At 33.4% G+C, this 16,172-nt stretch overlaps 1 protein-coding gene, 1 long non-coding RNA gene and 1 pseudogene across 2 annotated transcripts; 2 read left to right on the top strand and 1 right to left on the bottom strand.

Moving 5' to 3' along the window:
• The first annotated feature begins 3,532 nt into the window (after positions 1-3,532).
• On the top strand, positions 3,533-4,243 carry LOC147522992 (uncharacterized). Its single transcript, XM_086561169.1, has one exon. It carries the CDS (start codon positions 3,845-3,847, stop codon positions 4,079-4,081), a length of 237 nt encoding a protein of 78 aa, XP_086417295.1. The 5' UTR covers positions 3,533-3,844; the 3' UTR covers positions 4,082-4,243.
• A 6,238-nt stretch (positions 4,244-10,481) lies between these two features.
• LOC147522991 (glycosyltransferase family 92 protein RCOM_0530710 pseudogene) lies at positions 10,482-12,577 on the top strand (annotated as a pseudogene).
• A 257-nt stretch (positions 12,578-12,834) lies between these two features.
• LOC147522990 (uncharacterized) lies at positions 12,835-14,152 on the bottom strand. The gene is made up of 2 exons (XR_015215406.1): positions 13,942-14,152; positions 12,835-13,082 (listed from the first exon to the last, which is right to left on the bottom strand). It is a non-coding gene; the product is annotated as an uncharacterized LOC147522990 (long non-coding RNA).
• Between the last annotated feature and the right edge of the window lie 2,020 nt (positions 14,153-16,172).

Raw genomic sequence — 16,172 nt, 5'->3', positions numbered from 1 at the left:
TATAATACTAAATGAAACTAACGTCAAAGAACAATTAATGGGGAACCAAAAACTAAATTCAAATGCATCGAACTAACCTCAAATAATATTTAATCGGAAATCGAAAACTGGATGCAAATGCAAGCATATATATATATATATATATATATATATATATAATTTTCAGTTAAAGTGGACGTTGGGCTTAAATAAATTATATACCAAATCAAAACAAATTACATGTGAAAAATTAAATTATACAAAAAATAACATCACAAAATATATAATAGAAAATGGAAAAAAAAAATAACGGCAAAACAATAATGACAAATATTTCAAAATATATATAATACTAAATGAAACTAACGTCAAAGAACAATTAATGGGGAACCAAAAACTAAATTCAAATGCATCGAACTAACCTCAAATAATATTTAATCGGAAATCGAAAACTGGATGCAAATGCAAGCATTAAACTATCTTAAAAAGTAATTAATAGAAAATCGGAATATGGATACAACTGCATTAAACTAACCTTAAAAAATAATTAACGGAAAATCAAAACTTGGATGCAAATACATCAAACTAATATAAAAGAAATAATTGTCGGGAAATCGGGAACTGGATGCAAATGCATTGAACTAACCTCAAAGAAAAATTAATTATAAATTGGAAACATGATGCAAATGCGTGGAACTAATCTTAAAGAATAATTAACGGAAAATCGGAAACCGGATGCAACTCTTGCCAACTAATCTTAAAAATAAACTAGATGCAAATGCATTGAACTAACCTCAAGAAATAATTAACGGAAAAATGGAAATTGGATGCAAATTCATTGAACTAACCACAAACAATAATTAACGGAAAATCGAAAACTAGATGCAAATGCAACCTTATCAAATAATAAACGAAAATCGAAAACTGTATACAAATGCATTAAACTAATCTCATAGAATAATTAACGGAAATTGGAAACCGGATGCAAATGCATTAAGTTGACCTCAAAGAACAATTAATAGAGAATTGAAAATTGATGCAAATGTATTGAACTAACTGCAAAAGAATAATTAACGAGAATCAAAAATTGGATTCAACTGCATTGAACTAACCTCAAAATATAAATAACGGAAAATCAGAAACTGGATGCAAATGCATTGAACTAACCTCAAAACATAGTTAGATTATATGTTGTGAGAATGTCTTAATAAGTATAGTTTTGCATTTAAAATGGTGTTTATTTTATCTCTTTCTGTATGACTGGTAACTCCTTATTATTCAAGTAGCTTCAATATATATGAACTTCGCCTTATTAGGCAACCTTACAAAACTTCAATCAAATTTATATTATTAAACAACAAAATGAAGTTAAAGGGTTTTATCAAAGGTGAGTTTTTTTTTTAATGGAGAGTGAGGTTTTCACGTTATAAGAAATTTGGATGAGTGATCAATATAATATTAATATATAATAGTTATGCATATTTGCAAATATCTTTTAGAATAATTAATATAATAACACCCGTTCGTAGATAATCTTTGCAGATTCCACATAGTGAGTCATGCATAATTTAAAGAATAATTAATGAGAAATCGGGAACTAGATAATCTTTGATGATCCCATATAGTAAATCAAACATAATTTATTTTTTATGTCATGTTTGCAAGGACACTACAGATGGATCAGTAGAAGTTGATACCACATTGGATAATTAAAAGAAAACCGAAAATTGGATTCAAATACATAACTGAACTCAAAGAGTAATTAACGGGAAATCGAAAACTTTATGCAAATACAATAAACTAAACTCAAAAAGTAATTAACTAGAAATCGGAAACTAGATAGATGCAATTGCATTAAACTAACATCAGAGAATAACTAACGGAAAATTAAAAATGGATGCAAATCCTTAAAAAATATTTAACGGAAAATCGTAAACGGTATGCAAATACATCAAACAAACCTCAAATAATAATAAATGGGAAACCATAAACTGTATGCAAATGCATTGAACTAAACTCAAAAAATAATTAACAGAAAATTAAAAATCGAATGCAAATGCATTGAACTAATCTCATAGAATAATTGGTGGGAAATCAGAAACTAAATGCAAATATGCATTAAAATAACCTCAAAGAATAGTTAACGGGAAATCAGAAACAGGATGTAATTGCATCGAACTAACCTCAAAGCATAAATAATCAGAAACTAGATGCAGATGTATTGAACTAACCTTAAAGAATTATTAACGGAAAATTAGAAACTAGATGCAATTGCAATGAACTAATCTCAAAGACTAATTAACAAAACATTGAAAAAGGGATGAAACTACACTGAACTAACCTAAATGAATAATTAATAGGAAATTATAAATTTGATCTAAATGCATTGAACTAACCTTAAAAAATAATTAACATGAAATCAGAAACTTGATGCAAATACATTGAATTAACCTAAAAAAACAATTAACATAAAATCGGAAATTGGATACAACTGTATTGAACTAACCTCAAATAATAATTAACGGAAAATTATAAACTGGATGCAACTACATTAAACTAAAATTATAGATTAACTAACGAAAAATCAGAAATTGGATGCAAATGCATTGAAATAACCTCAAAGAATAGTGAATTGGAAATCGGAAGCCGGATGTAACTGTATTGCACTGACCTCAAAGCATAAATAACTAGAAATTATAAACTATCGAACTAACCTAGAAAAACAATTAATGGGAAATCAGAAATTGGATGCGATGTATTGAACAAATCACAAAGAGTAATTAATCTAAACATCAAAAAATTGGATGCAACTGTACTTAATTAACCTTTAATGAATAACTAACGGAAAATTATAAAGTGGATGCAATTGCACTCAACTAACCTCAAATAATAATTAACGGAAAATCGAAACTTAATACACCGCATTGAACTAACCTCAAAGAATAATTAATGAGAAATTGGAAACCTAATGCAACGTGCTACATTGAACTAACCTCAAAGAATAATTAATGGAAAATCGAAACTTGATGCAAATGCATTGAACTAATAACCCTAAAACATGTTTGTATTATATGTAGGGGGAATAAATGTCTCGACAAATATAGTTTTGCATTTTAAGTAATGTTTATCATAATTTTTTTTATTATGATTAAGAATGTCATGCTATTTAAGTAGCTTCAATATTATCTTCGTCATATTGGGCATTCTCACAAAACTTCATTCAAACTTTTATTATTAAACCTAACAACAAAAAGAAGTCGATGAGTTTTATAAAGGTTTTGTGCTTTCTTTTTATAGAGAGTGGTGCAAGAAATTTGAATGACTGATTAATATAATTTTCATATCTCATAGCTATGCATAGTTGCTAATATTTTTTACAATAATTTAATATAACGGCACCCGTTCGTAGGACGGGTTCGAAAGCTAGTATATATATTATAGCTGTCCCCTCCTCAATTGAGAAAGCATTGTTAGAGTGTCCACGTGTACAAGTTAATTACGATAAATAAGGAGAAAAAAAAATTGCCCAGAAAAAAAGAAAAACGAGCAGCGAGAAACTCTTCGACAAACAAAACTTTCACATCAATGAGAATGTAAATAGGCAATATACGTGTCTCCCATACCTGAGATGCTCCCCATGTGTCAATAGGATTGGATAAGAAACTAATTTAAAAGGATAGGATCTGAAACAAAATTGAAAGATCATAGCATCGACGAAAGAATAGAGAGAAAATTCCACAAAAAAAGAAGAAGAATAGAGATAAAAGGAAGAGAAAGAAAGATGAGAGCATAGCATCGACGAAAGAATAGAGAGAAAATTCCACCAAAAAAAAGAAGAATAGAGATAAAAGGAAGAGAAAGAAAGATGTCTGGAGCACAAGGAGCACAGCCAAAGGGAGCCTTGACACCAACCACATATGAATCAGTACAAGGAGGAGAAAACAAGACCAGGACAGATATTAGATCAAAAGAAGATGAAGGAATGATACAGATTGATAAAATTGAAGACAAAGTTGAAGATGCATCGGGTAAAGGAGGTCCAGTTTTTGGTGCTGGGAAAGATGAGAATAAGCAAGATTTGGGTGTCACTGGTACTGGTTAATGTGGAAGTAATAGTGTAGCTAGGAAGTTTAGTATGGATTTGTGTTGTACGTCCAGGTGTAACATGTGTTAGTGCTTCTGTGTGATGTGAATATATGAATGTTACAGATGGTATCTACTTTTAAGTAGACTTTAATCGAATAACAGAGTTTGCCATTTACACGTACACCAATATTATTGATAAGTGAACGTGTAGAGACTAGACTACTAGAGACTCTTATACTGTGATATAGACATAGTACAACGAGAATGCGCGATGATAGATTGCATAAACCATTCATCATATTTGCCGAAAATGCATTTTGCTTATTGACAAGTTATTGTATGCATAAAAAAGTCATTACCAGCTCAAAGTGTTGCTTTTGTAATCTTGAAATGGAGAATTCGAAATACTTGGACTGTTTGTATACATGTAAGAGCATCTTTAGGAGTGATATCAACCTAGCACCAAACACCAAATTTCCAACAATTTAGTGTTTTTTTTAATTTCAGAAGAGTTACATATTGATGAAAACACAAACAAAACACCAAACCAAACACCAAATCGACAAATATTTGGTTCTAGGTTTGATGCTGTATCAAATCACTCACGCGGTTTTGCCAAAACCGCGCCATAAAGCCCATTTAGCAGATATATATATATATATATATATATATATATATATATATATATATATATATATATATCTTTTAAGCGTTTAATGCATGAGTTTGGCGTTGATCATTTTGGGTATCTATACACCTCAAGCTATGTCGCGTAACCTCCGGAACTATCTATGGAAGATAGGCATGAGTAATGGATGACCAATTATAGACGAGTCTACAAAGACTGTTGAGAAATAGATGTGCTTCCAGACATTCAAAATCAACGTCGAGTACATTGATACTTTTAACAAAGTTGGTGATCAAACCTATGTGCTAAGTGTCAATGGCTTTGGTCGACCAAACCAATGAAAAGTTTGTAGCATCTCGAAATGGATACAAGAAATCCTCTGAAGAACGAAAGTTGGAGACATCTTTCAGGTTCGAAAATGCTGCAGTAGTTCCATCTAGCATGGATTGGAGAAAGAAAGGAGTTGTTACACCAATCAAGGACCAAGGCCAATGTGGTAAGTGAAACATACACTTCTAAGTTCTAATAAGCTATATACTAATATGAGTTGCTCTTGGTTTTGGCATATCTAGGTTATTAAAAAAAGACACCCCATTACCATTTTTCTGTTTTTGCTAATAATTTTTTTTTATATAAAAATACACAAAAATTCAGGAAGTTGTTGGGCATTTTCTACTGTAGCTTCTATGGAAGGTATAGCCCAACTCACAACAAGTACATTGATATCTTGACCATAATTGTGGAGCCAAGTTTACCATTAATTGGTATTATTTCATTGATTAATTGTTCAAGCCATGGGTTTTTAATTCTAACATGTTTTAATTGAGTGTTTGTATATTTTTTATTAAAAAGGAAGAAAAAATATCATATATATATATATATATATATATATATATATATATATATATATATATATATATATATATATATATATATCCAATTTTAATGAAATTGAACAGACCCTATTTATATATAGCGACAGCTTCTTACAGGCTCAATTGAATGGGAATAATGATTTTTTTGTTTGTTGATTTATTCTTTAACTATTTTCATTTATTTTTTTGAATTATTTGTGAGAATCCCTCTTAAAGTTATGTGGAAAACTTTTGGAATTAGTAGGTGTTAACTTGACGGATCTTTATTTATTTTTTTGTTATGGATATTGACAGTCTGATCGATTTATCATTTGTTTAGGAGGATGTGTGGTGGTTTCTAGAGTCGACGTGGAAGAAGAAACCCATCGAAAAATATCTGATGAGTTAAACTAGGAACTGATAACTATCCCACTGAAGCCGTTAACATTTCCTATTGTGTTGGTATCGTCACGGAGAATGAGTTGATCAAAAGTGGCGCTTGGAGCAAGAATGCCGCCGCCCGTTATAAGTGGGTTTTGGGATTGAATTAAGAAGCGTGAACTCAAGTGATTTCCAGTTATTTTTTTCAAGATTTTTGTCTTTGAAATATATTGTGAAATATTTTTCATGTTTGCTATCTGATTTGTATTTTATTTCTTGCATGGAATGATTCATACTTCACAGGGTGACTTTCTGTATAGCACATGTAATCTTTGATCGAGGTACATCAAATTTAGAGATGAACGCCAACGTGAGGAAGAAGCCTATAACTCCCTTGATTTTGGTGAAAGGTTAGTTTCTTCAATAGCGGTGTGAAACCCCATTGGATTGTTATGTTGTAATGTTCTAGATATTTTACAATTCCAAAGTTTTTGATTGATTAAAATTGTGCTAAAGGTTTGCTGCCGATCAACTATATTCATTGCAAACCAGTTGAGACTTGATAGTAATCACATTGGCTCAAGCAGCACAATTTACAGGTTTGGTATTTTTTTAAACAAGCTGAAGCAAGAAACCCGGTAGGAAGATATTGAAGTTCAATCAAATGTGAGTTTCCGGCCATGGGTTTCATGGTTTACTTTTATATATCTTCGATTCTCCGATATGGGTATATTTGATTTCTTTATTGGCAATGTTTTCCTATAATCATCTACAAACTATGCTATGGGTGCTTCACTTTTTTTCTTCTTTGTTTATCTTTCTGATTTATATTTTGGTGGTGTTTGAGTTGTTCTTTAACACATGATTGATTTGGACAGATGGCTGGAATTTCATGGGACTTCATTGCAAGCATAGCCATATAAAATGAAAAAAAAAAATATCATTTCATGCTAAATATAAGATGTCTTTATGAGTTTTCATATTTGAAATGCTGTTATTTTTTTCAGTGATGATATATGACATTAGTCGGTAGCTCAAGCATAAACCTTTTATCCATTAATTTTATCTTATCGTGAGTATGCATCTCCTTTCTTTTCACTTCAATTTTTCTAATTATTCAATTTGGTTGTTGTTGTTGTTGTTATTGTTGTTGGATAAGCTACTTTAGGAGAAAACTTGAGTATCACATTTCTCTTCTTTTATTTGCCTTCAGTCGGGTCATCAAGTGTTCAGATATATATAAACAAACATTACATTTGCTGGGTTGCTAGCTTTTTGATCTTCTTAATTGTAAATGAGCTTGATGGGGGGAATTAGTTTAGTCGTGTGACATTGGAGTTGTTTGATTTTATCATTTCAAGATTTATAGTCGGTTCTAACAAGAAATATATTTTCCCAAATATGCAAGTGGTGGTGTTTATTTTTTCGTCAATTACCTAGGTTTTTCTTTTTCATTTCTTTTCGGTGTATGAAGCCTGATGGGGAAGCATTTATATATTTTGGCTACAATTTGTCGTACTTAGGTTGGTATGATGCCATTGTTATTGTTAGTAATGGTACAGATAATGGCGTGGACTAATTTATGCTAAAGTATTCACAGGGAGCCAACTGTAGGGAGATAGTGGTGTATCGGTTTAGGGCATACATAATGTAGCTGGCAGTAGAAATAGCACTAGAAAGTGCGGGATTGCCCTTCGTACCCCAATAGGAACGACCAGAACCAACCCAAGCATCGTCCTTCTCCTCCCAAACATGGACCGTACCTTCATATTCTCTAACACATCTCAACATGTTATTGCTTTAGAATCTATGAGTCTTTTCTTTGTTATGTTATTGGTTGTCGCCGAAATAATTTTCAACTATCTTCTGCTGCTGCAGGTGAATTTTATACTTCTCCAGGAGTCAAAAGTCAGGTATATCATTGACACCTATTCTCTGGTTTGTGTTTCAGTTTCTTCTTTACTACTCCAGTACTGTTTTTAGCATATGACTTCCATGTACTTTTAGTTTAGGTCTAGCATCTGATTTGTTTAGGAACAACTTGATATGTGTTACCAGTTTAGATCGTATGAACCGAAAGCGATTTGGATGAACTGAAAGCTATGTTTATGACAGGTACAATTCATAAATTCCTATTCCTATACTTGCACTCTAAGCCACAAAATAACATAATCTCCTTTATAAAAGGCGATGAACATTTAGTAATCCTTAAGGTTTACGTGCTCACTTATCTGGATCAGTTTTTGTACTTAAGGTTATCTATATGTTTGTACTTAAGGTATTAGTATAGTAAAACCCGTTAAATAGGACCCTATCCACACCGAAAGCTCTAACCGGAAAGTATAGACACTTATACTTACATCATATATTTAATTCTTAGAGAATATCTTTAATCATGAAGTGGTTAGAATAGGTTCTTGGAGAAGCTCCAAGATAACCGTGTCGGTTTTAATGAAATTACAAATGTTTGTCGATATTATAGATGTTCACGAAGTTTAAAATTTTAATCTGCTTTGTTTGCAAAACTCTACGGGAAGTTAATTTAAAATTTTACATTGTTATATGTATATCTAACATAACTATTTTGGAGCATACTCCATGCGTTATAATGTATTCTCTCACCCTCCTTTCATCCTCGGATGCAAACGTTCTTGCTATAAATAAAATCCGGATGGTAAGATAGGTTAAAACTCTTAGTTTAATACTTTAACCCTCCCTTATCTCGATTGAGCTCATAACGCACATTGGGTAGTCGAGAAATGAACCTCACTCTTAAGTCCCAAACAAATGAATGGATGAGTACAATACCACAAGTAGAATATGGATTTGTATTATTTAGACATAGACTTAACCATAGAAATCGTGAGAATACGTGTGTGGGCCTTCGACCTCAAGGAGATTATGCTTATTGGGTTTTGAGGTATTTCTCATGACATCGAAGTTAACAAACTATTTGCTCCATTGAATAGCCTAGCACTTTTGTGAAAATGACCATCATCTATGAGCATAAACACTACGATTATGATCATGGCTTTTATGATCCAAATGGAAGAATGGGTAGCGAAGATGCTACCAAAAGAAGAAAATGGTAAAAGCAAGTCCATTCACAGACTTAGGAACGCATTTCTAAGCCCTCGGGTTTGCAATTACAGTTTGTGTAGTTCGGATTTACCCATTTATGTGTTTTTTTTTAAAGCTTACAAATATTTGTTAGTTTTGGATATGCTGAACTTATTTGTTTATGTAGCCTGTGAGAGTCTCTTCACTTGCTGTGAAACAAATATTTATTTGGTTTTGATTACTTAACCATACCATATTTCATCTTGTTGTATTGAGTTCTCACTGTTAAGACGGATGTATATCGGGTCATAATTATTTAGTTAGTTTTCATTATCATGATTAGTGAGGCAATTTTCATTTGTCAGTGTTGTATCCTGTTTTGTCTATTTATTTGAAAACAATTTATCCTGTTTTGCCTATTTATTTGTCGAAATATTCAATTGTAAAGTAATATTTAGTTTACACAAAATGCCAAAACATTCTTTCCATTATCTTCCTAACTAGCACTCTCTTCCCACATCTATACTGCGAGTCTGCGACACTTCTTAACTGGATGTTTCTTCCAATCCTCTTTACTTTGTTCACTAAATGAAATGGAATTTCTAAGTCCGATCCCTAAATTAATCACAAACTGGATTGAAATCAGATAAAATCCCTGATGATAGTTACGCTATTCTTAGGCTACTTACGAGCTGCAGGTGTTGATACCGATACCGATGGATTATTTTATCAGCTCCTTGGCTTGGCTTGGCTGTTTGGAGTGACAAAATAAATAATTTTCGAACAAGGAAAAATACTTCATTCTCATTGAAGTTGGTTCCTATTATATGTACTAGATTGATCCACGTTACATAAAAGGATAATATCGTCAATCTCTACTAAAAAAACAAAGGTAAAATAGTCAAAACAAAACGAATATATTTTCTAATTTATATTTTAAAATAATATTATTAAATGGTACCCGTTCGTAGGACGGGTTCGAAAACTAGTATATATATTATAACTCTACCCTCTTCAATTGAGGAAGTGTTTCTAGGGTGTCCACATGTCATGACTAATTAAGAAAAAGTAGGAGATAAAATAGGAAACAAATATTTATGACGCTGCATTCTCAAACAGGAATCCCAAGTTTATCAGAAAGCATCATTGTTGTGTTAGGGCGTTAGGCTGATGTGACTATGTGAGTACAATTTTGCTTATCCAACATACATTACCTTATACCTCAACGGCTCAACTCACTGTACAATAACGATATTTGTCGAATTCTGAGAAATTAGCGCGACACACAGTGTTAGTATAGTTGGCATGTCACTATTACACCGAAATTTGAAAGTCGATAATTAAGTCGACAACTAATCTTGAACTAACGCCCAGGTGTGCGAAAACTACAAAAGATGAGCCAACAAAGGTGTTGGAGACAATTCCAGCGCACCAATAAAAAGATGATAAAGTGACCAAGACAAGAATCAACAACTTTACCAAAATAAAATAATAAACAAACACCAATACCTTGGACTCACTTCTCCAAGACACTCTTCTACTCACTATGCATTTACTGCACTAATAGTTACAGTGTACTTACACTCAGTAGCATGGAATCTTAGATCTGACCTTGTACACACTTTTTCAGTCAGAATGCAATCTGACCAACAGCGCCGGAAAAGAAAACAGCGTTTCCTCAAACCACCGTACTTCATCACCTCTTCATACTACTATTTTTTGTAAGGTGTTGTATACTTTTCCTCTTTTACTATTCTTTCTCTTTTCAATGGTTTCACATTTGAATCAGATTTCTTGTTTAAGTCTGTCCTTGGGGTCTTTCGCTCGACATCGGTATCGTTAGCTAGTAGTTTAGAGTTGTGTCCAGTGAGAGTGGAGGATTGGGTGCTGTTTCCAGACCATGTATTGTTGCTTGTATCAAAGAGAAGTAGGCTATCTTGGTTGAATCTTCATGGGGGATTAGATTGTATTTATCGCCAAGGATGGACTAATTCGTCTTTTGAGTTTGGAGATAGTGGGAAACTAGTGGCACTCCCAGTGTTATCAGTAGACGAATACAATGAGTTACAGTCAATTGCACGCTGCCCACTTCCGCCGTCTAACTACTCTGCTATGGTTCAGCTGAGAAAGCGCGTTATAAGAAGAAAGGATGGGGTTAATAATTTGGTATTGGTAAATCAAACAGTTCACTCATGGGAAATGTTGGTATACGCGGCGGCTTTGGATGGGGAGACAGCAGTGGTGTTTGTTAAAGGATTGAATTTACGGCCAGATCGAGTATCTGATCCTGCGCAATTTAGCTGCCACTTCGATTGGAATGATTCAGAAAAGAGTGGAAAATATGCACTTAACACTAATGCTGTTACTGCTGCGCAGGAAATTATTAGGTGTTCATTGCCTCTTAGCCTTAAAAAATACCCTACCATGGCTCATGGACTTGGAGTCTCTATCAGTATTGCTTCCCATCCTGGTCACAGGGATGTTGTTGGAAGTAGAGGTCGAGGAGAAGCCATTAGGTATGATCCTGCAATCCCTTCTGTTGCAAAGATAATCCATTCTGAAGAACAAGCCAAGAACAAGTATGAGCTTTGTGCGTGTACCATGTTGTGGAATCAGGCCACCTCTTTACGTGAATGGATAGTATATCATGCCTGGCTTGGCGTGGAGCGTTGGTTCATCTATGATAATAATAGCAACGATGGCATAGAGAAAGTAATTGAAGAGCTCAATCAAGAAAAGTTCAATGTTAGCAGACATGTATGGCCATGGATCAAAAGCCAAGAAGCAGGGTTTTCGTGCATTGCATACTGAAGGCAAGACGTGAATGCAAATGGGTGGCGTTTATGGATGTCGATGAATTCTTCTACTTCCCATTACCCACTGCTAATCGCCTGAAGAAAATTAACTTGGGTTACCCAGGTCGTCATTCTCTCCGGTCCTTGGTTGCAAAATTTTCATCTTCAAAAACAATAGGGGAGATTCGGACCGTTTGCCACAGCTTTGGACCTTCGGGGTTAAGCCTACCTCCTTCACAGGGAGTTATGGTAGGGTACACTTGTAGGCTACAGAGCCCAGAGAGGCACAAGTCTATTGTGCGACTAGATGCTCTCGACAGTACACTACTGAACGTAGTTCACCACTTCCACTTGAGTGGGTACAGGTACCTTAATTCGCCACAAAGCACCATCGTTATAAACCACTATAAATATCAGGTGTGGGAATCATTCAGAACCAAATTTTTTCGAAGGGTTGCCACCTATGTTACTGACTGGAAAGAGAACCAGAATGAAGGATCAAAGGACAGGGCACCCGGACTTGGAACTGAAGCCATTGAGCCTCCCAACTGGCCCCTCCAGTTTTGCGAGGTCTGGGACACCGGGCTTAGGGACTTCATTATCTCTAACTTGGCCGATCCTATCACTGGGATGCTGCCCTGGGAGGTACCTCTAATCTAATTCTTGGGGCTGAAGCTAAGCTGCCCATATACAGGGCTTGTAAAACAGCCATTCTTGTGTTTTAATTGCTCAACATAGATATCCAGAAGATTTTCTAGATTTAGAGATGCATAGCAAAGAAATGTAATACTGCAGATACCACAGATTTTTGGCTGAAATGCCTATTAAACATTTGCTTCCAATTATATGCCATTGTTACAGTACACTTAGATTCAAAACATATCAGCTCAACTTGGGACATGAAGTTTAGATATGATTCTCGTTCATGGATATATATTACATCTACTTACAAGATTATAAGTCAGCTCATCCGGGAAACTCACGGTCAACCAACAAATTGAGTAGAGAGTAATAGAAGACTAAATTGAATGAGTGGTTAACTGTGAAAGCGTAATCAAAACCACATACAATAAACTTCCAACGAAGCTAGATAATCATAGTACAAGTATTTCAGGCAAATATTCCAGTTGGGAGCCATTTATCTATGTCCTACAATCCCATCAATCAAAATTGAAAAAGAATGCAGCAGATAGGGTTACATTCCAACAAATAAAGAAAAAGAAACAATGGAAAACTGAAATGCCATAGAAGAAACTCCTCTTATCGACTTTGATGTTGAGACTCCCCTTCACCAAGTTTCTGAAAAAGAAAACATTGCAAACTTAAGTCAGAATCTGGCGCAACTAATGCAGCAGAGATATACTTAATGTCACCAGAAAATGATATAACAGAGCTTGAAGATGCAGCGGAGATGTTATACTGCAAGTCACCAGGAAATGATATACCAGAGTAGAAGTTTCCTAGTTAAGGTCAGTGAAACTACAGAGCCTCTCTCTTCTATACCAAAAAATAACAATATCTCAGATATATTTAACAATAACGAAATAGAAAACATGGACTACACCCTTCCAAAAACAGAACCAAACATGTTTAAAACACAGCAATGAACTTAAAAAGCTCGGTAAAACCAGTGCATTGCACACCAATGTTGACGAGACTGAGCAAACAAAGATGCACAAAGTGAAAGTAGCATTAAGCATGTACTAAAAACCCACTGTTCGGGGAAGGGGTGGATGCATTCAAATACAAAGCTTATATCTTTAATCTTTATCACCGTGTCTATCTACGTCTCGATTACTTTCTAAAAAGATTGATAGGAGAGGAGGTAAACCTTTTCAGTACTACCAGACAAATTTGCATTCCTACATAGAATTACCCAAAGGCCAAAGCCTTTGCCCAAAGTAATTGTAATTGGTTCTCCTCAATCATCATGTGGCATCCATGAAGGATAGCCGTAAATCACTTTGCACTTTTGCAGCAAATGCAATTAATAACAAAAAAATAGAAATCAAACTGAAGAAAACAACTGAATAAGGATTACTTATTTGCTTATATTGCAGCAGAAGTTTCAGAAAGTTCATGCAAAATGAAAGGGATTTTAAATTTTGGAGCTACGGTTCGAAATATCGGGAAATAAATAAAAGGGGTGGTTGGGTACCTGTTGGGCGTTGTGCCAAGAGAGGCCACGGTAGACATTAACAGAGAAAGTAGCGGTGAGATATATTGTGACTACACCTAGTCCGCCAGTGAACGCCTTGAATGCCCAGTCACCTACTTTACTTGCTGCCCCACTCATCTCTTCTCACTTTCTTTTCTCTCTTCTCTAGTTCTCTGTCTCTGTGTTGTGTGTGCCGACTGTTATACTCAAAAAATCAAGAAATCAAAGACGTGGTTGGTTTTAACGAAACAGATCAAATATAGGATCCGATCCCAGACTGTCATCTATACCGACGGATGTTCCTCGATCTGATTATTAATGTTTATTGATGATTTGACTATGTGACTTTTATTTTACCTATTCATAACTTTGACCTTTTTTTTTTTAACAATTTCATTTATAAAGTATATCTATTTGATTGAAAAATATTCAAAAATGTTAATTCTGTGCATTTTATATATTTATTTATTCTAAATATACCTATATGTATTTTGATTTGTTCAACTGCCCCAAATCATTAGTCCAACATTCCGTAGCTGATGAAGGCCATTTGATTAATACTTTGTCGTGCAACTTCTTTTGCCTATTACTAAAAAAGAGCACCAAAATATCAAGCAAGAACGAAAATATTTGAAGTTTGTCTGGATGAAACAACTGACATTTTGTCTACAAACAACCTCAACATTTCAGCCATCTTCTTCATGTCTTGTTACGGCCTTCTATGAAATTTTATTGTTTCTAAATGTATGATAAAAAATCTCTTTATTTTTGTGAAACTCACCCATTCTTTCTCAATAGAATAAATCTGATAAAATGTCCATCAAGCATGTATTTTAGTTCTCTCAATACCTCATAAATTTTCTTCTTTTATTTTTTCTAATTTGCCACAATAAAATGAGATGAAAGGTGATTTATATTTTGTTCATTGATATAATTGTAAGAAAATAACGACTTAAAGGATTATTTATACAACACATAAAAGAGAAACAATGTAATTTGCATGAGTATATACCACGACTATTGGCTGATATGTATCAATCATGCAAGAAGGCAAAACACATGCACACATAACAATGATTTTTTTTAATTTTATTACTCTAAACCTACTCGATCAATGATCCACGCCATCTCTTCTCACTTTATTTTCTCTTTCTCTCTCCTTTGTGCGTGTGAGTATTATTCTCACTCAAACAACTAATTGAAAAGTTAGACACACTACAGATCATAGTACAAAATATCCCGATATATCGCGATATTTTGAGATATCTATCCGGATTTCAGAAAAAGATATATAAATATCACGATACGTTTAGAGATATATACAACTGCAAATATCGGTGATATTTTAACGATATTTGCGATATTTGTGATATTTGAAGATATTTTGCGATATTTGGAGATATTTGGCGATATTTTATGTATATAACAATTTTATTTAATATTTACCATTATATTTCAAATAAATATAAATAATGTATCATGATATATCAAAAAATATCCACAATATCTACGATATTTGTCGATATTTGCATGTGAAACAATGTCAAATATCCCCAAAGAGAAGAAATATATCCATCCATACATATCCAAAATTGAATATCGATAAATACCCATATCCGATATTTTTTACTATCTTACTGAGATAGGGTTGCAAAACTAGTTGGTCAATAGAAGTAAGATCTTACTTTTATTGAAGAGATCGGCCAACTGAAACCTATCATGCATACACCGTTAGACAGTCCTTGTTGTGATTCATATAATGTTCATGTAGATGAAATCTAGCTAGACCATTAATATTATTAGATTCTATGTGATTTGGATAAATATAATTACTTGTACTATATATTTGGTAGCCTACTGTTAATATTTGATAGATGATTTAAATTTCAACAAAATGGAGCGTGATTTAAGAAAGTTCTTTTAAAAAATTTATTTATTTTATTGAAAAGAAAAAACAAATCATTATTTACCGGAAAAAAAAAAAGTAAAAATTTGTATTATATTTAAAACTCAATTTTTTTTTCGCTAACATTTAAAACTCACTTGTATTGTGCATGACTCAATTTTTATTCTAAAAGTTAACTTCCTTAACAACACATCAACAATCGATTAATCTAGTGTGGGATGTTCAATTGTTCAAATGGAGATTGATTGCAAGATTAACAATGTCTAGCTATCTACACGACCTCAACAACTCCAAATGTTAGTCTTGGCAATTTTGTTGTGTCTTT

Source organism: Coptis chinensis, chromosome 1 (assembly GCF_015680905.1).
Source record: "Coptis chinensis isolate HL-2020 chromosome 1, ASM1568090v1, whole genome shotgun sequence".
Lineage (NCBI taxonomy): Eukaryota > Viridiplantae > Streptophyta > Magnoliopsida > Ranunculales > Ranunculaceae > Coptis > Coptis chinensis.
Note: the sequence above shows the minus strand (reverse complement) of the source record. Positions and strands in the feature narration are given on the sequence as shown.

Excerpts from the sequence above, each read along its gene's own strand:
- LOC147522992 (XM_086561169.1), top strand. The coding sequence starts at position 3,845 with ATGTCTGGAGCACAAGGAGCACAGCCAAAGGGAGCCTTGACACCAACC.